The 25,981-nt window shown below is 41.5% G+C and overlaps 1 protein-coding gene across 1 annotated transcript in view; it reads left to right on the top strand.

Annotated features, from left to right (window-relative positions):
- KCNH1 (potassium voltage-gated channel subfamily H member 1) overlaps nt 1–25,981 on the top strand; it is a gene marked incomplete at both ends in the record, with an annotated part of 204,962 nt that overhangs the window by 65,379 nt on the left and 113,602 nt on the right. Inside the window, one exon of the mRNA XM_083379517.1 lies at nt 2,922–3,348. Within this exon, the coding sequence (XP_083235643.1) occupies nt 2,922–3,348 (427 nt within the window). The remainder of the gene's footprint in view (nt 1–2,921; nt 3,349–25,981) is intronic.

Genomic DNA, 25,981 nt, shown 5'->3' on the forward strand with positions numbered 1-25,981 from the left:
TTGACAGACTTGAACAATGGGCTATATACAACAAAATGATATTTAATATGGAGAAAAGCAAGGTTTTACACCTAGACAGGAAAAACCAAAAGTACAAGTATGGATTAGGTGAAACCTGGCTCCAAAACAGTAACTGTGAGAGAGATCTTGGAGTCTTAGTGGATGATCAATTAAATATGAGCCAGCAGTGTGCAGCAGCCACCAAAAAAGCTAATACAATCCTTGGCTGTATAAACAGAGGCATAGAATCAAACACATGAAATATTAGTACCACTTTATAAATCCTTAGTAAGACCATACCTGGAATACTGCATACAGTTTTGGTTACCAAATTACAAAAAAGATGTTGAGACTTTGGGAAAAGTGCAAAGAAGAGCAACTAAGATGATTAAGGGCCTGGAGAAAAAAACATATGAAGAATTGTTGCAGGAATTGTGTATGGCCAGTTTAGGGAAAAGAAGGACTAGGGGGTGACATAAACAGCAGCATTCCAGTATTTGAGAGGCCACCACAAGGAGGAGAAGTTCAATTTATTTTCCAAAGCACCAGAAGGCAAGACAAGAAACAATGGAAGGAAACTAATCAAGGAGAGAAGCAACCTGGAATTAAGGAGAAACTTCCTAACAGCGAGGACAATTAACCAGTGGAACAGCTTGCCTTCAGACATTGTGGGTGCTTCATCACTGGAGGTTTTTAAGAAAAGATTGAACAACCACTTATCTGAAATGGTATACAGTCTCCTGCTTGAGTACTTCCAGCTCTATTCTGATTTATTGACTTTTGACCAACTAACTTTCACACCTCCAGGTGACCTACCACTATGAAAGGTTAGACTGGTGTAACATTGAAGGCCCTACTCTTGGTAGCTCTTCAGTTGCAAACTTCTTCTTCAAAAGTTGTACTGACTTTCTTTAGTTTGAAAAATGCTTTTTTGTTTTACTGTCTGTGATGGCTTTTATGCAGTTTTATGTATTATCTCCTTTGCCTGTTTTAAATGATTACTTTTTCCTTGAATCCTAATTGATGCATGTAAAAAAAAGAGTTGATTTATACAAACCTTGTGTAGCCCTATTTGACTTCAGTACCACAATTAACGCATGCAGCCTTGCTTTAAGCCAATGTTGTTTAGCACAATTTTAGTTGGCTTTAGGAACTGTGCCTTTTCAGTGGTGGCATCGTTATTTTATTTAGTTATTTATTCAGTTTGTATGCCACCTATCTCACCAAATAGGCAACTTTGAGTGGCTTACAAAATAGTAAAAAGATAAACATTAAAATCGTTAAAGGTAATAAGACTTAAATAACTAAAATCAAGGGGATGGATGGCATGGGGTGAGGTCTTCTTACCCTGTCAGCCACATCCAGTGAAAAGCACTCCCACTAGGGTACCAAGGCAGCTGGCAAATCCAGGTTTTAAGACCCTTCTGGAAGGCCAGAAAGGTTGTGGTAGATCTCACCTCTGAGGTCAGAATGTTCAACAAAGCTGGGGCCACACTGGAAAAGACTCTTCTTGACCTCACCAGCTGAAATTCATTGACAGACTGACCTCACAGCAAGCCCCTTGGAGTGACCTGCATTCTACCTTCAAATGCTCTTGAAGTGTAGCCCCGTGTATGTAGACCTTAGGCACAATTTTAGCACAGATCTACCTCGTGTTGAGTTTTAACAACATGGTGAAGGTAGAATAAGCATTTGCAGAAAGAATAGTTACTTTAAAAAAATGTTGAGACCTTGTTGATGTGTCAGATTGAATTATTGTTATAATTTAGTATGAAAAACTAACTGCTTCTAATTCATATATTTTGATTCTGTGGCTTATATTTCCTTAAAAATAATTAATGAAGAAATGAAGAAGCAAGGTACAACGATGATTTCTTAAAAGTGCTCACTCAGCTCTGTTCTTGTTTGCCAGATCCCATTTCATCTAAATTAAAAAGAAAAACTCAGAAAGAAATTTTGTTCAAATAATTGTTGGCATCATTGGAACTACTTTATGTACTTAATTTGTTGTTCCTTTTGTTAAGCTTGCTTTAATCATTTAATTGAAATTGTTAGATTGTTATTTGTTTGGCAGAAGTATATTTGAAATATGGTGAGGGAGTAATATGAATTAGTCCAAATAGCATTATCTTCCTTTAATGTGCAAATTATTGATTTTAAGGATAGAGAGCAGATTTCTTCAGTCTGGCATCATCCATCAGTTTGCATGCACAGTGAAAGTGCTGATTGGAAATACTGAGACTTATTATGCAAAATACCTGGACGGTACAGGTATACCAGGTTGGAGTAGACTAATGTATCATTAATAATTTTTATTATGAAATTATCTTGATTCAGTGAAATCAAATGTATTTTAAGAGTAGATCATAGATTTTGTTGAAAACTATTTCTAAGAGAAATTGAGGAATATTTTTTATGATAGACTGATCAAATTAACTTATTAAACACTTAAAATTGTTGTCTTTGGGATATTTTAGGATGCTTTCAAAATTGAAAAGGGACATAGAGGATCCTAATACAAGAACAACTCCATGATTTGTAGAACGTTGACTACATAATTGCACAATTGTTCAGCATCTTGTGTCCCAATCCAAAATAAGCATTCTTCTTAAGTTTGGCTGAAACAACTGAAGCAATTTAATTGCCAAGGAAATTAAAACATGTCAGATTTACTGTAAACTAATCAGCCTAATTTTCTTTCATTTGGGATCTAAATCTTCATCTTTCTGCTCACTTATAGGATGTATCAAAGATAAAGCTGACTTTAGGTAAATTACTTATTTGGTCTCCATTCATTTAATTTTGCAACTATAATGGGAATTTGAACCCATGTAAATATGTAGTCAACTTATTCTTTGCAAAAATATTACATTATAAAATAATACTAAATACTAATGGGTTGTTTTGCTTTGTTCCTTTAGGGCATCAGTAGCCTGTTCAGTTCCCTTAAAGTAGTCAGGCTGCTTCGACTGGGTCGTGTGGCTCGAAAATTGGATCACTATATTGAATATGGAGCGGCTGTCTTGGTTCTTTTGGTGTGTGTCTTTGGTCTTGCAGCCCATTGGTTGGCTTGCATTTGGTACAGTATTGGGGACTATGAAGTTATCAATGAGGATAAAAACACAATACGAAATGAAAGCTGGCTCTACCAGCTAGGGGAATCCATAGGATCACCTTATCAATTGAACACAACAACTGGAAAATGGGAAGGCGGACCTAGCAAGGATTCTGTTTATATCTCTTCCTTATACTTTACAATGACTAGTCTGACAAGTGTTGGATTTGGGAACATTGCACCAACAACAGATGGAGAGAAGATATTTGCTGTTGCTATGATGATGATTGGCTGTAAGTATCAATGCATTGATTTTTAATTTAGTCTTTCAGATTGTGATTTTCTGTAAACTGCATTAACTTTTATTTTTTTATTTTTTATTTATTTTTATTACATTTATATCCCGCCCTTCTCCGAAGACTCAGGGCGGCTTACAAGCTTAGCAAGCTTTTACAGATCCCTCTAGTTCTTTTCCCCAAGTCTGCTGGAAGATCCCCTGGAACAACAATACACTGGAGTTCTAGGAAAGATTTAAATTTTCCCTTTCCCTTCCCTCAGGATTTTATTCATTTCCATAAGCTGAAGAAACCTCTTCCTTCATGGGACAGTGGATTTTGATTATTCATCATTTTGGACTATCAGCTCTCCGTGATAAATCAGAATTTTTCCCCCAATGTATTTTTATAACAAACAAGAAGAAGTTAAAAATCAATATTTTACTTGGCTGCATGATGAATGCACCATCTTTTGAAATCAAGAGGAGAGTAGTGTAGAACAATTCATTCCATGGCCTTTGTCACCTGCTTTGCCACTTGTTCAATCCAAGCTGTGACAAGACAGAGTTGTGTAGCAGAGTTTCAGGAAAAACCCAAGTTTCCTCGGAAACTGCACTGCAGGTTCCTGGAGTAGGCTAGTCAAATAGGCACCACTCCCTATGATTGGGCATAGTTATGGAGAACTCTAGGGCTAATTTTATGTCTTTGTATAAATATTACAAACAAGGCACATAATTTGTTTATGTTTTGCGTCTGTGACCTACCATGTGGCAGGCTGACAGTTGATTACATAGAAAATTAAATCTAGCAAACATTCAGCAAATAGTGAGAGGGAAGATTGGAACAAGATGAGTTTGGAATATTGCTGAATTATTTCTAGTAGCCACTTTCCATCAGCATTTCCTGCTGAAATAGCAGCAAGTATGACTTTATATGATAAAAAGGTCTGGCGGATAGATGTTAGAATTAATCACACCCATGATGGCACTGAAGGCTCATTACATACCATGAAGCAATCTCTTCAGATGCCTATGGGGTTTCCTAAAAGAACAGCAAATTTGTTAATTGAGTTTATACTGGCAAGGATACAGAAGTTTTTCTGGGTGTCAAATATTTTAATTGTGAGTGCTAAATGTGTTGGGACAGTCTTAATTTACTGGCATTACAGCAGTAATTTACAGCAAATCTCCTTAAATATTGTATATTATCTTATTTGAAAGGATAGTATATTATCTTATTTGAAAGGATAGTAGAGGTGGAAATGTATGCTCAGAAGGGAGAATTTTTCATTAAAAATATTAAATGTAAATGCCTAAATTGTCCTGTTAAAACAGATTGTGGTAACAGTAGAAATTCTGAGCTGTTGGTTCCTATAGTGTGCCCTTGGGAGTACCAAATAGTCTGTTCAACAAATAGTGCCATATATAAAACAACAAGGCACACATCTGTCTCAATTAAGTGCATTTGCTTTAATTCATAATTATCCTGACCTTTTCAATCTTCTGTAGCAATGGTCTGTGCCTGACAGCCCCTTACAGTATCAACTCCAGTCTTTTAATCAGCATTGACAAGAGAAATAACACAACTCTTAAATAAGTCCTGAGTTGATTGTGCAATTCCAGTATGGTTACATGTCTTTGTTCAGAGAGGATTCTGCAGTCGCAGAAAATCAAATATAATAGTGGCACATAAAATATTTCCAGTGAAATCAAGGCACTTAACAAATAATATACATCTTTGTATATTATTCCAGATGGTTTTTTTATAAAACTTAAATCAATGGGCATAAAACTGAACCATAAACTTCAAAGCATTTAGTATGTGTGGCCACAGTAACTCTCATAATTCATCGTCTGTTGAGGATACATTTTGATGGCTGGGAGGAATATGAAGGGAATAGTTGTGATGAATGCAAATTATGGGATCTCCACTATGAAAACAGGTTCCCTTTGTCTAGTGTGCAAAACAGTAAATGTAAGTGTTTTCCCTTATTCATTACAAATGCAGTAATAGGCTATCTGCGTAAGCTACTTTGAAAGATGAAGCTCATGACTCGCTAAAAGAGAAAAAGGGGTATTAGCAGATAATGCTAGAGACATCGTGAAAGAACTTACGCTGAAAATTAATTTGATGCATGAGATATTTTGGTAATGGAGCAGAATAAAAAAAAACTTGTGGAAAATTTCTAGACCACTGAAACCAAAAGTGCTTAACCTGAATCTGTAGTGGACCATAGCTGTCCTATAATGCTGTATGGTTTTTTTGGACTGAAGGCTATATTAGTTCTATTGTGTAGTGGGTTCTAGACCGCATGGAAGACGCCAGGCAGAGGTGTACAGCAAACAGCTCTTTTATTGTGGGTGAAACTGTACTGAACCTTTGGGGTTACCTGAGTCCTTATATATACCTGGCCAGGTATCCACCTAGCCAATCCATTTGAACCTTGTATTCCCGCCGAGACATCGCCCAATCCACATCAGTCCTGGTACAGCGCCACCTGGTGGTATAACTAGCGCTGTTGCTATGTTGTCACCCAAACCCCATACACAAGAAGTTCCAATATGTTATGAAAGTTTCAGGAAACTTGACAGAAAACTGACCAGCTTATGTAGTGCCGTGTTACCATTTCTTAGAAACCTTTTATTGTTGTTGAATACATATTTATGCAATGAATACAGTGGAGTCCTTGGTGCCTTCCAGAGTTTGGTTGTTTGCATGCAAATGTTACATTACTCAACTAGGTAACATCATTAGTACTAGTCAGGGCTTTTTTTCTCATAGAATGCTCAGAACGGAGTTCTGGCACCTTTTTTGGATGGAACCTTGTAGGGTAGGCAAGGCAGGTTGTATGACATGTGTGAGTTCCAGCACCTTTTTCTTTTACAAAAAAAGCACTGGTACTAGTGATTGTGGGATTTTCTCCCTGTTTATATACAGTGGCTTGTACTGGCTCTGTTGAAAGGGATGTGGTTTTCTCTTTGGTAGTTTCTTGATTAGGGTATTCTGCTTGATTATTTGGTCTGATGTTGTTAATTCCTGCTTATCTGGGTATTGCTGCTGGAGATAATATGTTCTGGTCTTTTTATTTTCTTGCTAGCTTTTTATTGTCTTTTTTGAATGGCAAATAAATACAGTTTATCTCTATGCGTCTGTTGAGAGTTGATTTATCTGAATGCCAAGCGTCTAGGCATTCCCCAGACCCAAGCAATTTGGATTTAGTTTGGTCTAGGATGCTCACAATTTCCCTATTGAAATTATGGTTTAATCTGTGCATGTGTTATGAAATTAAGAAACTTTTTATGTCTTCTGACTGCTAGTTGGTGTTCATGTATGTGCTCTGTTGATTACCGTATATACTTGAGTATAAGCCGAATTTTTCAGCCCACTTTTTGGGCTGAAAAATTCCACTTCGGCTTATACTCCAGTCAACAAAAAAACTTACCGAGGACTTGTGCGCGGCCGAGGCTTTGGTGCTTCCGGGATCGCGCGCACCTCTCCCAAGCCACCGCCGTCCGGAGACCTGCCAAAGTTTGGGGAGGTTTGGGGAGGTGCGTGCCTCCCCAAACCTCCCCAAACGTCGGCAGGTCTCCGGACCTCCGCGCCCTGCCTGCCTGCTTCTTTCCGCAGCGGAAAGAAGCAGGCAGGCAGGGCGTGGAGGTCGGGAGACCTGCCGACGTTTGGGGAGGTTTGGGGGTGCCCAAACCTCCCCAAACATCGGCAGGTCTCCGGATCTCCGTGCCCTGCCTGCCTGCTTCTTTCCGCTGCGGAAAGAAGCAGGCAGGCAGGGCACGGAGGTCCGGAGACCTGCCGACATTTGGGGAGGTTTGGGGAGGTGCGCGCGCACCTCCCCAAACCTCCCCAAACTTCGGCAGGTCTCCGGACGGCGGCGGCTTGGGAGAGGTGCGCGCGATCCCGGAAGCACCGAAGCCTCGGCCGCGCGCAAGTCCTCGGTGAGCTCCGGGCGGTCACTTGCTTTGCGTCTCCTGAGGAAAGGGGGGGCGACTGGAGCGGGCGTGTTTCCTCGCCTGCTGGGCGCCACGATTTGCCCGGGGAACGCACGGGCCCCGAATGGCAGCGTGGAGCGAGGAAGCGGACAGCCAGGGCTTCCCCGAGAGCCGCGGCCACACAGGGTATTCCTGTGTATTCAGGCTTGCAAAATGGCGGATCGAGCCTCTGCTGGCGGCAGAGGCTTGCAGAGCGCGGATCCAGCCTCCGCCGGCGGCGGAGGCTTGCAGAACGGCGGATTGGCTTATACTCGAGTCAATAACTTTTTCCAGTTTTTGGGGGTGAAATTGGGGGTCTCGGCTTATACTCGAGTCGGCTTATACTCAAGTATATACGGTATTTGCCTGTCTGTCCTACATAGCGGCTGTACACTTTATGTTGCAAATAACTCTTTTTTCTTTAGGAATTTGGTCTTTTGGTTTACTAAAGGTATTTTGGATGGCTTCAGTTTTGTGTGTTGTGGTGATACCATGTTGGTTGTTTCTGAGATGTTTTCATGTATGGTGGTATTATTCTTTTCACAGGGTTGGTTGATTGTGCTATAGTGGGTTGAATGGACAGCACTTTTTTATAAAATTGCATGGGTATCCATTTTGGTTAGAAGAAGTTGAATAGATGATCTGGATGCTGCAGTGCAATGTATTCATTCATTCATTCATTCATTCATTCATTCTATTTCACACTTCTTAATGACCCATCTCCCTCAGAGAGGGGCTCTGGGTAGTGAACATCTGAATAATGTTCTTACAGATCACCTCTTGTGGGAGGTTGGATTGTTACCTTCATAGTGGAGCACTTGGTTGGTTTGGGTTGTTTTTCATAGACTTGCATTAACCATTGTTTCCTCTGCTGATGAAGATATCCAGGAAGGTTAGTCCTGCTACTTGAAAATATTTTACTCTGCTTTTTGTTTGTTGCTGAACTAAGGAATTGTTCTGGTATTACAATCAGGTAATACTTTTTTCTCTGCCTCCATTTGCCCAATTCTGTAATTTAATAAAAATATAGCACATTCACCTTATGTGTAATGATCACACACTAGTTGTAGAGAGTTACGTGCGCTGGATGTATACAGAACAGCATGTCATTTTAAGAGTGTGCTTAATCTGAATTCATGTAATATATTCATATATTGTTAGTGCTGAAGAAATGGGGCAAATAACAGTGAATGACAAAACTTAAGCCTAGTTAGACCCATGAAGGACTTGTTCAGTATCTTTACAAGGGACCAAGATGCAGAAAGAAGAAAATTAAAGTGGTATTAACTTTGGAAAAGTCTTAATTATGTTTTGCCAGTCTGTAAGAACATGCAGTTGCAGTGAGTGAGCAGGACTGATGAGCGAATGAATGATTATCACTCCAGTACAACCCTATGCTTTCTTATGTGATAATAATTTCAGCTGAACAAAATGCACATGTATTTACTCTACATGTGCAGCATTGTAGAGTAAATAACAATGGCTAGTGCTAATGAAATTATTAATGGATTTATTCATTGTGCTCAGCTATATCTGTTTAATTATGGTTTATTAAAGAAACCGTTATTACTGAATGCTAAAGGCAAGTTGTTCCACTGATTAATTGTTCTGTCAGGAAATTTCTCTTTAGTTCTAGGTTGCTTTTCTCTTTGATTAGTTTCCATCCATTGGTTCTTGTCCTGCCTTCAGGTGCTTTGGAGAATAGCTTGAGTCCCTCCTCTTTGTGGCAACCACTGAGATATTGAAACACTGCTATCATGTCCCCCCTCGTTCTTCTCTTCATTAAACTAGACATACCCAATTCCAGCAAGCGTTCCTTATATGTTTTAGCCTCCAGTCCTCTAATCATCTTTGTTGCACTTCCCTGTACTCTTTCTAGAGTCTCAACATCTTTTTTACATTGTGGCGACCAAAATTGGATGCAGTATTCCAAGCGTGGCCTTTATAAAACATTTCTGGATTCATACAATATAATATGCAGAGACCACTGAACCAATTCATTATACAGGCTTATTAATATGATTGATTATGTAACATCCAGGTTAATGTTGATTTAATAATCACATAGATATATTTTCTCCAGGAGGATCTGTCCCAAACCTGTACTTACAGCTATTGTAATTGCTTGTTGTCTTTTCTTTCTTCCACTTTTGCTAGCTCAGGATCTCTAGAGAGCTAGTTTTTTTTTTTTTGCATTTGTAGTAATAACTTTGTTTTTGGAGAAACCTAATGTCTACTTAGATACATAACTGCATAGAAATGTTTTGTTAAAGGTCCCAGAGTTTTTCATTGGAAAAATAAACTGGGAAGGCAAGTCATTTATAAGCACTCTTGACAGCTTCTACTTGCTAAAGCTGAAATGAAAGAATGTGGATTTTCTCCCTACTTCAGAAGAAATGTATAAGAAAGCTGGTCAAAAACATGCATCTGGAATCTTGAACTAAAATAATTATAGCCAGAAGGACTCAAGCTGCAGATTTCTTCTTTTTCTCAAAGTCCTAAATATCTGAGATACAAGCTTTCTGAGCACCTATCAAGAATGAATGGAAGGTGCCCCTGTGAAAGCATAAAATTGGGGAGTGGGAGGGGGTAATTTTCACTGGGATTGTGAAGCAGGAAAATGATGGATTGTACTATTTCTACACTGCAGTCGTAAGCACAATCCCTTCACCCATAACTTTTGTCTTCAACCAAAAAAAATTCCATCCATGGTAAGTATTGTGTAGTGGGTCCGACGCAAGGAAGAGACGCCAGCCAGAGTACGTGTTCAGCTCTTTATTGGAGGGGGGTAGCGTACTGAGGAGTGAGGGTTACCTGGCCTCCTTAAATACCTAGCCAGGTAAGCGGACAGCCAATGGGGTTGGCCCTAGGTTTCCCGCCGAAATTGGGTTTCCCGCCAAAACCATTCAGGCCAACGCCCCCTGGTGGCTGTTGCTATGCAGGTGCCTGCATACATAACACCCCTCCCCCCTTAGGGAAGAACCACATAACAACGATAAACAATTTGCAACTAACTACATAACTATATACACTGTGTGTCAAATGCAAGGCAACTGTGTGGTGGTCACTTGCACACATAGTACGCCAAGTAGGCAGGTGTCCTGTGGGGCCGGGTGGACCGTCTGGGCGTGGCTTGGCCCTGGGCTTGGACAGCCGGTTCTTGAGGCCTCTGTGCTGGGTTGAGCAGAGCTGGGTTCAGGAGGCCCTCCTCCTCTGGTTCCTGTTCTGTGTTGTTTCCGGTTGGGCTGACCTCTTCTGGGGTGTGGCTTTCCTGTTGGGCGTGTGTGGTGCACTCAGGGACCCTTCCTCTGAGCTGGTCAATGTGTCGCCTTATGTGTCTGTCCCCCTCCACCCCCACGATGTAAAAGAGGGGTCCAGTTTTCTCAACCACTGTCCCCAGAACCCATGTATGCCCTGCCCCGTAGTTCCTTGCCCAGACCAGGTCCCCCACGTTGAGAACCCTGTGTGCTGGTGATGATGGTGATGATGATGATGATGATGATGATGGCCTGTCCGTCTCAGCTGCTACTTGGTCCGGGTGTAAACGGTCCAGCTTGGTGATGAGACACCGTCCCCATCGCAGTTCTGCTGGGCTCTTTCCGGTAGCAACGCATGGTGTAGTGTGTTGGGCAAGTAGGAATTTCGCCAGTCTGTGATGCCAGTCCCCGCTAATGATGCGCCGGAGTGCGTCTTTGGTCGTCCTTACCATATGTTCAGCTTGCCCGTTGGTCGATGGATGGAAGGGCGCGGAGGTGGCATGCCTAATCCAGTTCGCCTTCAAGAACGCCTGGAAATCATTAGCGGTAAACTGAGGCCCGTTATCAGACACAATTACATCGGGGAGGCCGTGTGTGGCAAAGAGAGCTCTGAGCACCTGGATTGTCCTACCCGAGGTCATGTTGGGAACAAGGACTACCTCCAGCCACTTGGAGTGGCTGTCCACTACTACTAAGAACAGTTGGCCCTGAAAAGGCCCTGCATAGTCAATGTGGATGCGGGACCAGGGTGTGTGTGTGGCCTCCCACCTGTGCACGGGTGCATGTGGCATCTCTGGCCTGGATCTCTGACACGTGTAACAGGCCTTGACCCGTTCATCAATGTCCTTGTCCAGCCCTGGCCACCAGAGATAGCTTCTGGCCAGTGCCTTCATCCTAACCACCCCTGGGTGTCCCTCATGTAAGGAGTCCAATACCTTGCCCCAGACTGCGGTGGGAATGATGACCCTGCTTCCCCAGAGGAGGCAACCCCTGTGTGTGGAGAGTTCGTTGCGCCTGGTGAAATAGGCCTGGAACTCAGGCCCCAGGGACTTGTCCTGCCACCCTGTGCAAACCCATGCGTGTACCCTGCTCATGATGTCGGTGGCTGTGTTGCTGGCAATGTCCTTGGCATGGAGCGGGCATTCTGGTAGCTCCTGCAGGGCTAGGATCTGTGTTGCTGGTGCTGGGTCTGGATCAGGGGTGTCAATGGGTAGCCTACTTAGACTGTCTGCGTGGCCCATCTCCTTCCCTGGCTTGTGCACCAGCTTGCAATTGTAGGCTGCAAGGAAGATGGACCACCGGAGCATTCTGGGGGACAGAATTTGGGGTGTCTGCCTGTCCATTGTGAACAGGCCCAGGAGTGGTTTGTGGTCCGTGAAGACAGTGAACTCCCTGCCATACAGATAATCATGGGATTTTTTGATTCCTGCCACGATTGCCAGGGCTTCCCTGTCGATTTGGGCGTAGTTTCTTTCTGCTCCAGACAGCGTCCTGGAGTAGTAGGCTATGGGAATTTGCACCCCATTGGGCTCGAGGTGACTGAGTACTGCGCCCACACCGTAACGGGACGCATCGCATGCGATGCATATGGGCTTGGACTCGATGAAATCGGTTACTGTGGACTTATCCGGCAGTAGTGCTTTTAAGGCCCTGAAGCTTTGGTCGTGGGCGGAAGTCCAGACCCATGCTGCCTGCTTGTCCAGTAGCCTGTGAAGTGGCTCTGCAATGGCTGCCTTGTGTGGAAGGAATGCGTGGTAGAAGTTTAACAGGCCCAGGAATGCCTGTAGCTCTGCCTTGTTCTTGGGTGTGGGTGCTAGTTTGATTGCCCTCACCTTGGACTCTGTGGGGTGGATCCCCCTGGCATCTACCCTGAATCCCAAGAATTCTGTGGAGGGAACACCTATGCTGCATTTCTCCCTCTTGAGTTTGAGGCGAGCTGTGCGCAGCCTGGTCAGTACCTCCCTCAGCCTACCTGCCAGCTCTTCAGCTGATGCTCCTGCAATCAGGATGTCATCAAAATAGGCGCAGACTCCTGGGATTCCCCTGAGTGTCTTCTCCATAACTTCCTGGAAAATGCCAGGAGCAACGCTGACCCCAAACTGCAGCCTGTTCACCCGGAACGCTCCCCTGTGTGTTACTATTGTCTGAATGTGAGCTGTTGCCCTGGTAACCGTGAGTTGCTGGTACGCCTGCGCAAGATCGAGCCTTGCAAAGATGGCGCTGCCTTGGAGGGAAGCGAGAACGTGGCTGACTGTGGGGACCGGGTAAGCGTGCGGGTTTAGGGCGCGGTTCACTGAACACTTGTAGTCGGCACAAATCCTTATTTCCCCATTGGATTTAAGGGGGGGGTGACGATTGGGGTTTCCCACTCCCCCCCATCTACGGGCTCTAATATTCCCTGGGCCACCAGCTTATCCAGTTCACGCTCGATTTTGTGTTTGAGCACAAAGGGGACTCGCCGTGGCCGGACCCTAATGGGGGGAACGTTCGAGTTAAGCTTGAACGATATGGGGGGCCCTGTGTACCTGCCCAGCGTTCCGTCAAAGACATCTGCCAACTCCTTGCAGACGGCCTTGAAGGAGTCTCCCTGGATCCGGTGGATCCCAGAGACGGTGACTCCCAGGGCCTCAAACCAGTCCAAACCGACCAGGCTGGCTCTCCGGCCCTCTACCACGACAACCTCCAGGTGCTCTTCGTGACCCTTAAACCCCACCAAGATGGTAGCCTCACCCTTTACCTTGACCGGCGAATTCTGAAAATCGGTCAGGGTTAAATTTGTAGGCCGTAATTTAATCCGCTGCTTGCTCCGGCTATTAATATATTTAAGGGTCTCGTCTGAAATGATCGAGACCGCTGATCCGGAGTCAAGCTCCATGCTGCAAGGAACGCCTTGCAAGCGGATTGTTAGTCTAATTTTGTGTTTGAGCAGCCGGCGGCTACCCGTGTGGTTAATGGCCAGCCAGCTCTAAACATAGCCAATTTGCATTTCGGTTGGGGCCCCAGTACCTTTGAACAGCGATTCTTCCGGTTGCAGCTCATGGATCTCCTCTCGGGAGCGGCGGCTACGACAGACTGCTGCTATGTGGCCTGTTTTCTTGCAGGTCTGACATGTGGCCACCCGGAACTTACAGAGGCTGTGCACGTGGTTCCCACCACATCCTGCGCACTTCTGAGGGTTGGCGGCATTGCTGGGAGGCCTGGGCTTGTCTGTGCGTCTGACTCGCTGGTCAGGGGTCGACTTCCGCTGGAGGAGGTCGATGCTCTGATCGTCCTCGGCTGTGGCGACCTGCCAGTGGATGCTGGCTGCCTGGCTGCAGGTCCGGGTCTCCTGGACTGCTTGGACGGCCCCGCAGGCCGCTTCATGGGCCAGGATGGCATCCTCGGCTTCCTGGAGCGAAACCTCCTCTCTCTCGAACAGGCGCTCTTGCAGCCACCTGTCTCATAGGCTGCAAATCAGCTGGTCCCGTAGCCGCTCCTCCAAGTTCGAAACTTGCAGGCGACGGCGGCTTCTCGTAGGGCGGCGAGGAATTCAGCACCGGACTCGTCGGGGCGCTGGTCCCTTTTTTCGAACTGCAACCTCGCGGCCACTTTGGAGCGCCAGGGCCGGAAGTTGACGTTGAGCTTGGCCATGAGGTCCCGGTATGCGACGGTGTTGATGGCCTCTGGGGCGAACAGGTTCGCGACAATCTCCAGGAGTGCTGGTCCCCCAATGCAGAGCAGGGCTGCCGCCTTCGCGCCATCCTCCGAGATCTGATTGAACCGCATGTACAGTTCGGCGTGAGTCAGGTAACGGGCCCATGTCTCAGGGTGGCGGGTGTCGAATTCACGGGGTTGTCTGGCTCTTGCCATCGTGGTGTTGGTTCGGGTCTCAAGTCGCGGATGCGATGACCGGCGTGGTCCAGTCGGCTGGCGGTCGTGGGGGGAAGAAGGAAGGAAAAATGCCTTTTCCCTTCAGCTCGCGGAGCGTTCCCCAGTGACTTCAGCTCCTTGTTGGCAGCAATCCCACCTTCATCGCCACTATTGTGTAGTGGGTCCGACGCAAGGAAGAGACGCCAACCGGAGTACGTGTTCAGCTCTTTATTGGAGGGGGGTAGCGTACTGAGGAGTGAGGGTTACCTGGCCTCCTTAAATACGTAGCCAGGTAAGCGGACAGCCAATGGGGTTGGCCCTAGGTTTCCCCGCCGAAACTGGGTTTCCCACCAAAACCGTTCAGGCCAACGCCCCCTGGTGGCTGTGGCTATGCAGGTGCCTGCATACATAACAGTAAGAACTGCTGAACACCCCTTTGTCTGATGCAGGGGAAAACTACATCTTTTCAGTGAAGCATAAAGGATTACCTACAGATTCTTAGCAAAGAATCTTTCAGATTCCACACATGAGGTTGTCTAATGCTCCTTTGGGATAAGAAGTGTTTCTTTGTTTTTGTTTTTTGTTTTGCTTCAGGGCAAAGGAGTTGTGACTTGTTTTAAGATCTAGTTCTGATTTGCAAGCTCATACTGATTGCTGTTTAATTGCAATTTCAAATTTTTCCAAGTTTTACTTGTCTAGATTGTGGTCCAGGGCCCAACTGTGCATTTAATAAATCTCAGGTGGAGAAGAAGAAGAAGAAAATGAGGGTTGCTATTACTCTAATATTGATAACACTACTGATAGAACTGCCAAGAGATGCTCGGGTTTCATGGACTGATGACAGCCAGGTGTCAAATGCATAGGGCCAGGCTGAGAAAGAGTTTGTAAAACAAGCATCAGTCCTAGTTTTGCTAGTTGTGGGATCCCAGGAAAGACCAAAATGTGGATGAGCCAGGACATTGGAGCATGATCTAGATCAGGGGTAGGCAACCTTGGCTCTTTTATGACTTGTGTACTTCAACTCCCAGAATTCCTGAACCAGCCGGCTCGGGAATTCTGGGAGTTGAAGTCCACGAGTCATAAAAGAGGCAAGGTTGCCTACCCCTGATCTAGAAAAAGTGCTCTTGAACTTCAAAGGCGCAAAGAAGTTTGGCGGGGATGTTTATGGATGGAAGTGGAAACTTATACCCAAGGGAGTATAAGTATAAGTATAAGCTAGGGAGAAAAGGAAGGAAGGAAGGAAGGAAGGAAGGAAGGAAGGAAGGAAGGAAGGAAGGAAGGAAGGAAGGAAGGAAGGAAGGAAGATTCTACTTTTGAAAATTGGCTATTGTGTTGCAGGCATTTTCATCTCAGGCTGCCAACATTGCCACTTCTCTCTCATCTTTTTTTCTTTCTTGCTTTTAACTTACCAGACTTTTTTTGACTTTGCTGACCCTGCCTAATTATTGGAGAAAAGTATTTGATCTTTCCTGGGTTTTGCCAGAGGACTGAAAGCAGTGTGCAGCTAATTGTAAGCATTGCAACTGCAGGATGCACAAGGTTGGCAGCTTTGAGTTAATTGTTAATGCTGGCATGCTGCATTACTGCAATTAGCCTCATTAGGATTTGAATAACATCTAATTAAATTCTTGTCTCTGACGAGTCATGTGATATTTTTTCCCCCTGCTGCGCTGTTTTTTCAGAGGGGGGATGTTCTGAAAGCTGCCTTTTTGCGGGTGAAATAAGAATAGAAAAAGGGGGCTTCCCAGATAGTCAAGACTAAATGTGTCACTAACTTAATAGATTTTTTTTTAAAAAAAAGAAATATTTCTGAGTTTATGCTAAAGGTTTTGTAGACGGTGGTGTCGAAGAGCACTCTTTGAATATCTGAAACAAATGGATCATGTTCTATTACATTGTGTTAGGTATTACTATTAAAAGGTGCAGTGTGTAGCGGCTGTGAAAAACCTCAATTTTTGGAAGGAATATAGACCAGCTTCAGCCAGTGACGGGTTTTGATTGGTTTTAACTTAGCACATTGAATTAGCTATATAAATTAAATCAATAAATAAAATGATGCATGAGCTGACCCATTGTGTCTTAGCATGATGTGTAAACTAGGCTACTATGGCATGTTTAGCAACAATGATTTAAAAATTCTGGCTTATACCTCTAGAAATAAACATCAGCTACAATTCTGGGGATTGAAGTCCAGTACATCCAGGAAAGACTCCTTTTGTTCTCCTTTCAGCACCAGATTAAAGCATTCTTGCTTGCCCCAGCAGTTTGAAGGGAATTTTGAGATAGTTAAGAATTTTTAAATGGAAAACGCATTCTAAATTGGGTTTTGATCAATTTGTTTGTATCTGATACAAAATTAAGTCTATGTAAATCATGAAATTGGGAACTTGATTTTAAAATATAAGTGTTTATTTCATTTCATTTCATTTTATTTTATTAATCTTATATACCGCCCTTCTCCCATAGGACTCAGGGCGGTTCACAAGGTTTTTTTAAAACAATGCAACAAGTTACAAAAAATTAAAAACAATTAAAATAATTACACTAACCTTGAAATAAAAACCCAATTACAATTAAAAATACAATTAAAACCCCAGTTAATACTCTCAGTCTAGGCCAGAAAGCTCAAAGAGCCAGGTCTTCAGGTCCTGGCAGAATGAGCGAAGGTCAGGGGCAGTCCTAAACTCTACAGGCAGCTGGTTCCAAAGGGCCGGCGCACCCACAGAGAAGGCCCTCCCCCTGGGTATTGTCCGCCGGCAATATTTTACCGGCGGTACCCTGAGGAGACCCTCCCTGTGGGAGCGCACAGGACGAAGGGAGCTTGATGCCGGCAGCAGGTGTACCCTCAAATATCCCGGACCCAAGCCATTTAGGGCTTTATAGGTCATCACCAGCAGTGTTCAAGAGGCCGCATTTGTTGAGTCAGATTATTGGTCCATCTAGGGTATTATTTACTTGGATGGGCAGCAGCTTTCCGTGGTTTCACATTGAAATCTATTGCCAGGAATTTAAACTTCCAAAGTGCTGGCAACTTAAATAATTTCTTTATATGTAACACATACATTTAGCCATTACAGCCTTTCTTTTCATTTATTGTGAATAATGATGGAAATAGAAATATGAAACCAAACACAGATTTTTGCAGACAGAAATGTACCTATACTTGTGCTGACAAACTGGAGCATACTTTCAGAGTGTCTGTATCAGAAAGCACACATGATTCACTGTTAGCAGGGCTTGTGGGAAAAGGAGACATTCAGAACAGAATTTATTTTTCTTTAAAAAGTAAAATAGGACTATAGCCCTTATAAGACTCCTATGAAACTATATCATGGGGAATAATGCAGTTCATCATGCTGTATTTGTTGGTGCGAGAGACACGGCAATTCAGAGGGCATCTTGCTTCATCTCAGAAGTTGATAAAGAACATTTACTGTTGTACTGCCCATGAGAAAAAATATATTCCAATACCTTAATTTGATGGTCAGTATATATTCTAATTGCAATTGGTCAACTTCTCAAGAATTCTCCCTCAGTTGAGACGGTTGAAAAAATCCAGAAAAAAAATGTGAGCACTTCTTGGTGGAGTGTTGAGTGGCTGTGACCATGAAAATTGGGATCTCTAAGAACAAAGCTAGTATTAGATTGAACTATAGATTTGTCCAAAGATTCCCAGGAAGAAGAAAAAAGTGAGTGGTAACTGGTCCTTTCTGTCTCTTGTGAGACACACAAATCCCTTGAGATGAAAGGTGATCTATTCAGTGTTTTTTTTATTAGCACAACAAAATAAGGTGTAACTCTGAAGAAGGCTGAGCAACAGGGCAATGAATGAGGCAACAGCTGAAGTGCTGAACATTACAGGATGCTGTTACAGGTGATTTCAGATGAATTTTGCACACAAGGTCAAGAAGGGAATATAAAGGTTTTCTGCAGGTGCTTGCCAAAACCATGCTGAATTCATACTGAGTGTCCAAATGTGGAGTTGTGTGGAGGGGTTTTTGTTGTTGTAGTTGATTTGACAACTGCAAAAGCTAACATTTGCCGAAACAGTACAACTCTTGCTGTCAGCCTCTCTTGATCTTATATGTCACTCCAAGGGTGTGAGCTTGTGCTAACTATAAATAAATAACTAAAGCTTGTGGCTAACAGTTCACAGAGCACCAAAGCATCAGGTCTGGAAACAATATTGCTACTAGTAAGGAACAGGTGATCTGCAAACAATTATTTCCTGCCTTCCTTTTGCTTGGATGGCCTAAAAAGATAGCTGCATTTATCCTTTGAAAGATAATTAGTGTCTGGGGAATTGAAATCTCTGTATTAAATGAAGGGATTCTGCATTAGATTCAATGCACAAAAAGAATTTTCAAGTATGTCTGTTTAAATCTGAGAATGCCTATGAATCAATGGAGTAGAGTCTAAATTCTGGGGCAGAAAAGCCTTCATTTTTTCATTCTTCTCTGCAGGTATGTAGATTAAAAAGTTCATTCATACAGAATTAAAAAAGATTATGCCCATCTCTCCTTTTCAGTAGACATCAGATTGGGAATGAGATCTTGTCCAATTACATGCCTTTGGAAAAACTTGTTTACAGGATCTGGGCTATACAGCATGTTACAGCTGCTCTTGGATTCAAGTTAGAAGAATGTCAGTTCATGATGGTTAGTGGTAATTAGGGCTCAAAAATCTTTTATAAAACAGATTCCTGGAAAGATGGCTTTCTCTCTTTGTTTCCTTTGTATCTTAGCTTTGTTCTTAATAACAAGTAGGAATACATAATAACCTTCCATCTTTAACTAATGTAGTACTTCATCAGGTGAGAGAGAATTATAATTGTAATATAAATGAACTGAGAATAGTGCTAATAGAACAGTGTCTAGAATGTGTTTGTATTTATCTTAATTAAATCTGGACAAGTGTTAGCCATCATTGCTTCATAAGTCACTTTCTATTGTTGAGCAAGAACTAAGCATACAAACAGGGATCCTCTGACAATCTGCTTCAGGGAATCTTTGGTTGGCTCCATCATTTGTTCAGCCTGACTAATCTTTGTGACAATGGGATCCAATTGTGACAACTTCAGTAAGGGTCCTATTCACAAATCCTCAAGTTCAAGGATAATTGAAATTCCTAAGCTTGGAAAGTCCTGTGGTGGGTGATCATGGTTTGGAATCTGCTGTAATATCATCAATAGCCACTTGTTACCAGGTTTGAGTTAGATCAATTATTGCAAAAGCTTTCCTTCTGGCAAAAATATTAAACAGTTGATTGACTTTTGTAGATGGATACTATTTTCAGAACTGATACAGTTGTTGATTTGAGAAGTCCTGGTTTGACAAAATGTTCAAACTCTTCAGTTTTTTCCCCAATGTTTTGCATTTTTGGCTTTGACACAGATGATGGCAACAGATAAATCCAACTAGAATAACAATGGTTTCCTTTTTAAAGTTCCTAGTTCCCCAAAAAGTACTTTGGGAAATCTGTCAATAACTTATGTTAGCTAGCCAGTAGTAATGGGAAGTACCCCTGGATTTTGAACCAATTTCTCCCTAAAGCATTTCTGAGTTTCCTTTCTGAATGATGATTGAAAGTTTTCCTTGGAGAAAAAATATATAGGTACAATAACAGTCTTTTTTTCTTTGTATTCTTGAGAAAACTTACAGTATGGTAGCAACAATTATATAGATGGAAATTGCTGAAGAGATGCAATAGAAGCGATTCTTTTTATTATGAATACTGCAAGTCCAGAATTGACTTCCATCTTATATAGACAATCAGTGAATACTATTGCAGAGGTTTCTTGTCACAGAGTTTCTGAATCTCTACTGATCTTCTTCATCAGTAAAGTTCATGTAAGACTTCTTTTTAAACAAAATCTGCATTCCTCCTCTCTAAATCTGTTCACGGAGCACTGATGCAACCTATTGTAACTTAAAGAGGTTTAATGCAAGTAGTTCTTGACTTGCAGCCACAACTGAGTCCCACATTTTTGTTGCTATGTGACACAATTATTAAGTGAATTTTGCCCCATTTTATGACCTTTCTTGCTATAGTTGTTAAATGAATCACTGAGTTGTTAAGTTAGTAAAATGGTTGTTAAGTGAATCTGGCATTCCCATTGACTTTGCTTGTCAGAAGGTCACAGAATGGGATCACATAATCCTGGGACACTGCAGCTGTGACAAACTGTGAGTCAGTTTCCAAGTGTCTGAGTTTTGATCACGTGACCATGAGGATGCTGCAATGGTCATAAGTGTGAAAAGCAGTCATAAGTCACATTTTTGAGTGCTGTTGTAACTTTGAATGGTTGCTAAATGAACTGTTGTAAGTCAAGGACTACCTGTACACCTACATCTGGTGGAAGATGCATTTCTTAATTTCTGCTGAGCCTGGTGTCCACTGTTCAGTTTGTTTCATGCGGATAGCGTTTACATTAGCTATTTCTTCCTTGATATCTGTGGTATAGTTTCATTAGCTGTTGACATTTCCTGAGCCACTGCAAATCTCATATTTAAGTCAGAAAAGAAAACTTTATTGGAGTACCTCATTATAAATACTACATTCAAGATTATTTCCTAGTTAAGAGGTAACCAAATTTGCAACATCGAAAATGATTATATTCTAGATTATTGAATGCTTTTTTGTAGAATTTCCGTAGAATTGTCTTGGTTAGTGACTGAAAGTGTTAGTGGGAAGTGAGCCTTGAGGAATTTCCTAAATTTGTTGAATGTCTCAGAGTTTGTCTAGGCAGAATTTGCTCAGTTTTCCAATTTTGAGATTACTCATAACTATTCATTAGAAACACCTCAATACAGTTGTACACTTCTTGCTGGTCTTCAATTCTCAGTATAGCCCACAGTTTTGCCAAAACCGCATTGCTGGTTTTATACAGTTCACTATAATATGCTTTCTCCCCAATCTGCATGTAGGGTGAAGATACATGCAGTGGACAACTTTTTTGTAATTGTGGGTCTCACTTTGATAGTTTTTATTGTGGCTGTAAACTGTGGTGAGTGAGGTAACATCAGGAGAAGTGGATGGGAAAGCAAAAATGGAGCCTCTGGGGAGGTTTCCTAGTTTGTTGGTGGTGGATTGTTTTGCTTTTTTGAAACCAGACTAGGCTAATATTACATACTACATGAAACTGAAATTTAATGATTCAATTATATGGGATTATGCATGCCACAAAAATGGGATTGGGGAGTTGCAAATACATATGTTCAGCCAACACAACATATGTGCACACTTCAAATCCAAGAATACACTATGGCAGAAGTTTGTCACCCCAAGAATAAAACATCCAGACACAAACTGAGCAATGTGGTATATGCAGTTCAATGCAGTGAGCCATGTGCAGATCTGTACATTGGGGAAACAAAATAAACATATGGCACAACATAGGAGAGCAAACTCATCAGGACAAGATTCAACAGTTCATCTGCATTTAAAAGAAAAATTCCACTCTTTCGAAGACAGTAAAGTCCACATTTTGGACAGAGAGGACCACTGGTTTGAAAGAGGGGTCAAAGAGGCCATCTATGTCAAAACTGAACAGCCCTCTTTCAACAGAGGGGGAGGTATATGACATCATCTATCTCCAGTCTACAACACAGTCCTTTCAACAGTTCCAAGAAGGCTCCACACCCAGGTGACCCTGAAAACACAGATAAGCCTCCAGGTACCACTAACGATTTGCTAAAACAGGGGTGTCAAACTGCTGGCCTGCGGGCCGGTTACATCATGTGGAGGCCACGCCCACCCCAGTTCTGGCAGTGTGAAAAAAGTTGCGATACATCATGACACATCATGCGACAGGGTGAGATTGACACCTGTGCGTTAAAAGAATGCAAATGATCAGTTGTCTGCAAAGAGTATAAATCCTGCCATTCCCCACCATCCAGTCAGAGCTGAAAAAGCTTCTTGGATGAAAAGTAAAACATTTTCAAAGAAAAACAAGAAAGCCCAGCTGCTTCGTAAAAAAAAGCATCTTTGGGATAACTATGAGCTGGATGACTAAGAATCTCCATAGACATTTAGCTATGAATAGCATATGCTTTAAATGTTGGATGGAACAAGAAAAAAACATTTTTTTTCATTCAGACATTCTCTTGTAATAGCAAATGATTGTTTGCCTTTAGCGTTCTTCAATTTAACCTGAGCTTTCTTTGATGAATGACTGAACTTTGCACGCAGAGCTTTCAATGTTCAAGGCTATCTTAGTTTATTCAATATAAAGTACCATGTACTCTGAAGTAAGCTTTATTTTTGAAAATCTCTTGATATCTGCTCCTGATAAATCAAATTTTACAAGTAAAGAACTGATTTAAAAGCTGTAATATTTTATTGATTTTAACTGTTGACTAATCCTGACATGCTCAAGACTATAAGGGAAGGTTAACACATTATACCACATAAATAAATGACTTATAGTGTTTTTGAGGATGTTTTTAGGAAACGATGGCAACTTCTCTAGAAAGCACTTATCTACAGACCTCAAAAAAGAAGTTAAAAATAGCTGAGAAATTCTCCAGAATGATGCTCTTCTTTGGGACCCATGGATGTAAGGCAGCTGCCTGTAATGTGCAGAAACCAGAATTGAGGAACTGGAGCTGAACTAAAGAACAAGGAAGAAATAATAATAATAATAATAATAATAATAATAATAATAATAATAATAATAATAATAATAATAATAATAATAATAATAACAACAACAACAACAACAACAACAACAATAATAATAACAACAACAACAACATTATATTCTCTTTTTTCCTGGTTTTTTATGTGTACTTTTTGCAGTTGTAGGATTTTCTTGTGTATTTAAAAAAATGTGTAAATAAATATAAATATGAGATCTTACAGGTGATCATGCATGAATATCTATGTATTATATAAGGATTTAGAGATAGAAGTGTCTGTGAAGAAGCGTAGCAAGCTTAGGGTAACACTGTATTTTGTAAAAATATACCAAAATAATTTTTACAAGAGGGATAGCACATGGGTTGGGAGATAGAACTCAATACCCTCTAGGGACAGATTATGTTCAGTGTCTGTATACAAAGTGAAGGCAGATGAAAAGCTGAAAAGAAAGAGGAGAGAGCGAAAGGAAAGCAGAGGAGAAAAATGAACTTATCTGGCTACCTATGGTCATAAAATAAGAACTACATACATTCTAATAGTAATTTACCTTTCCATTTTCTGCGAGACCTTTTGGAAGTATCATTATCATCTTAAACTGCGATGTATGGATACAAGATTTATTACATTGAGAAGTTTATCTGAACATCTTTCCCCCCAACATAATCAAAATGAAGCAGTTTGAGAAAATACCATACCTTTAAGAATTAGCTAATTTAGCCCAGATTAATATAGCAATAGCACATAGACTACCCCATAGTGCTCTACAGCAATGTCTGGGTGGTTTACAATGTCAACATATTGATGTCAACAATTTGAGTCCTCATTTTACTGACCTCAAAAGGATGGAACGCTGAGTCAACCTTGAGCCCAGTCAGGATCAAACTCCAGGCTGTGGGCAGAATTTTCCTGCAATGCTGCATTCTAACTACTGCACCACCAAGAGTCCTTAATTTTCAGAAGTAACCTGCATTTGTAGTATAGGTGTGCCTTTAAGGTATGTGGTGATGGGCACTTTGATCAGAATGTGGGATAGAAACTATAAAACTGATGAATGAGGTGCAACATATGGTAGAGGATGGGAAAACAACAAATAGGTTTTAGATTTCAAGCCAACCAGGAGGCAAGTGGCAAAGCATGGTGGAAGCTGAGTGAAATATCTTGAGGGCATCTGGTCACTTTTTCTTAAAGTGAAGCTACTGCTCTTCTTTAGGGGAGTCCTTGTTAATTCTGGAAATGACAGTAATATAGGAATCCCTACTCTCCTTGCCTAAGAGGATTAAGTAACTTTTTAGACAAGATGTAAGAATGGTAGGAGGGAGTGACATTTTGGTGTCCTAGATCTTGTTTGCTCTTGAACATTCATTCTGCATGCCTGACTGGCATTTTTAAAGTGTGCTGTGCATTGGGGTATGAAACATGAGATCAAAACTAACCAGTTTCTTATTAATTCAGAACAAGTTTAATTCTCCTGCTTTGGCCCAATTACCCAGCTGATTTTTCCAAGATAATGTAGTGCAGATTTCAATTTGTTCATTATGCAGCACTGAATCGACAAAGTGTCTTGCATGCATGAGCCTGTAAATCTTTCTCTAACATCTGTGATAGCAGGCACAAGAGTTTACATTTTAATGGAGTCAATAGTATTTTTGCCTCTTAATAGTGTTCTGCTTTTATTTATTGCGTTTGACCTATATAACTGGAAATAGAACAAACGATCTCTCATATGTAAGATTTTTTTTAAAAAATGCTGATACATAGGATAGCTTATACGCAAAACTAAGAAGTTCAAGAAATTAGTACTATTTGATAATTGTCTCATTAAATCTTTGCAGAGTATTTTTTTCATCACTGTTTTAAAAACATAACAGTTTTTCCTGGAGAAAGCAACAAAGAGACTTACATTTAACAAATGTGTTAATTTGTAGTTTCTTCAAATATTTTTTGTACTTACGATAAACATATAAGAAAACTGAGTCAAAGGTAGCTTAAAATTATGTAGCTCCTAGGACTAAATGAAATAGTGAGAAGCATTTGACAGCAAAGGGATTGCTGCCCAGTTTAAATATGTCTTAAATAAGATTTCAAATAAGGCCTGTTTCATACTGTGGAGGAACAATGTTGATTTGTTGATTAGGACTCAGAGCAGAGATGAAGTGGCTGCCCTAATATTGTGTTTGATAATGGGCAGACACCTAGAGAGAAGCTGGGTTCATACATATTAAGCCAAATCAAACAAATCATATAACAATAGCTACACCATATGAACTCAGCCATCATTGTTAAGAAAATAGGTAAGGTAAGTATTAAGTGCAAGCAAAACAATAATTTGGAAAAGCTTTATCTTCAATTACATTAATACAAATGTTACTTTAATTTTTTTAAATATTTACTACCTGAAATTATAGCACCTATTGAAATTCATAAAGTAAACTTTATTTAAGTCAGATTATCCACATTTTGTCTTTCTTGTGCTTGGACAAATATTCTGTTTAAAACCTTTGGAAATAAAATCAGGTTCAGTTCCAAGCCAGGAGTAAGACATTGGAAATAAAATGGAGGCTAGTTGCTTAGGAAAGAAAGTTTATTGATGAGCAGAACCGACAACAGCATGTAGTTCTAGGACAGCTGACAAAAAGGAGTTGAGAATAGGTGGGATTTTATACCTTCTTTGAGGCTTTGTGTTTGAGATGCCCGTTCCTGTGCAAGAATATGTCCTTTAATATTCTAATGGCTGTTGCCAGATTCCTATGGGATCATGTATGGGTCATGGCTGGCTCTATAGGCAAAAGCAGAAATGCCAATCCTAGGTGTTTGTCTGAGCTAATCTTGTCAATTTTTGGCTTGCCTAATTGGGTTGCTTATCTTGAGTCCCTGTTGCTCTTTGCTTATGAATAGAGTGGCCCAATCTTTCTGAATATCCAT

This window comes from Vipera ursinii (assembly GCF_947247035.1).
Source record: "Vipera ursinii genome assembly, chromosome: 1".
NCBI lineage: Eukaryota > Metazoa > Chordata > Lepidosauria > Squamata > Viperidae > Vipera > Vipera ursinii.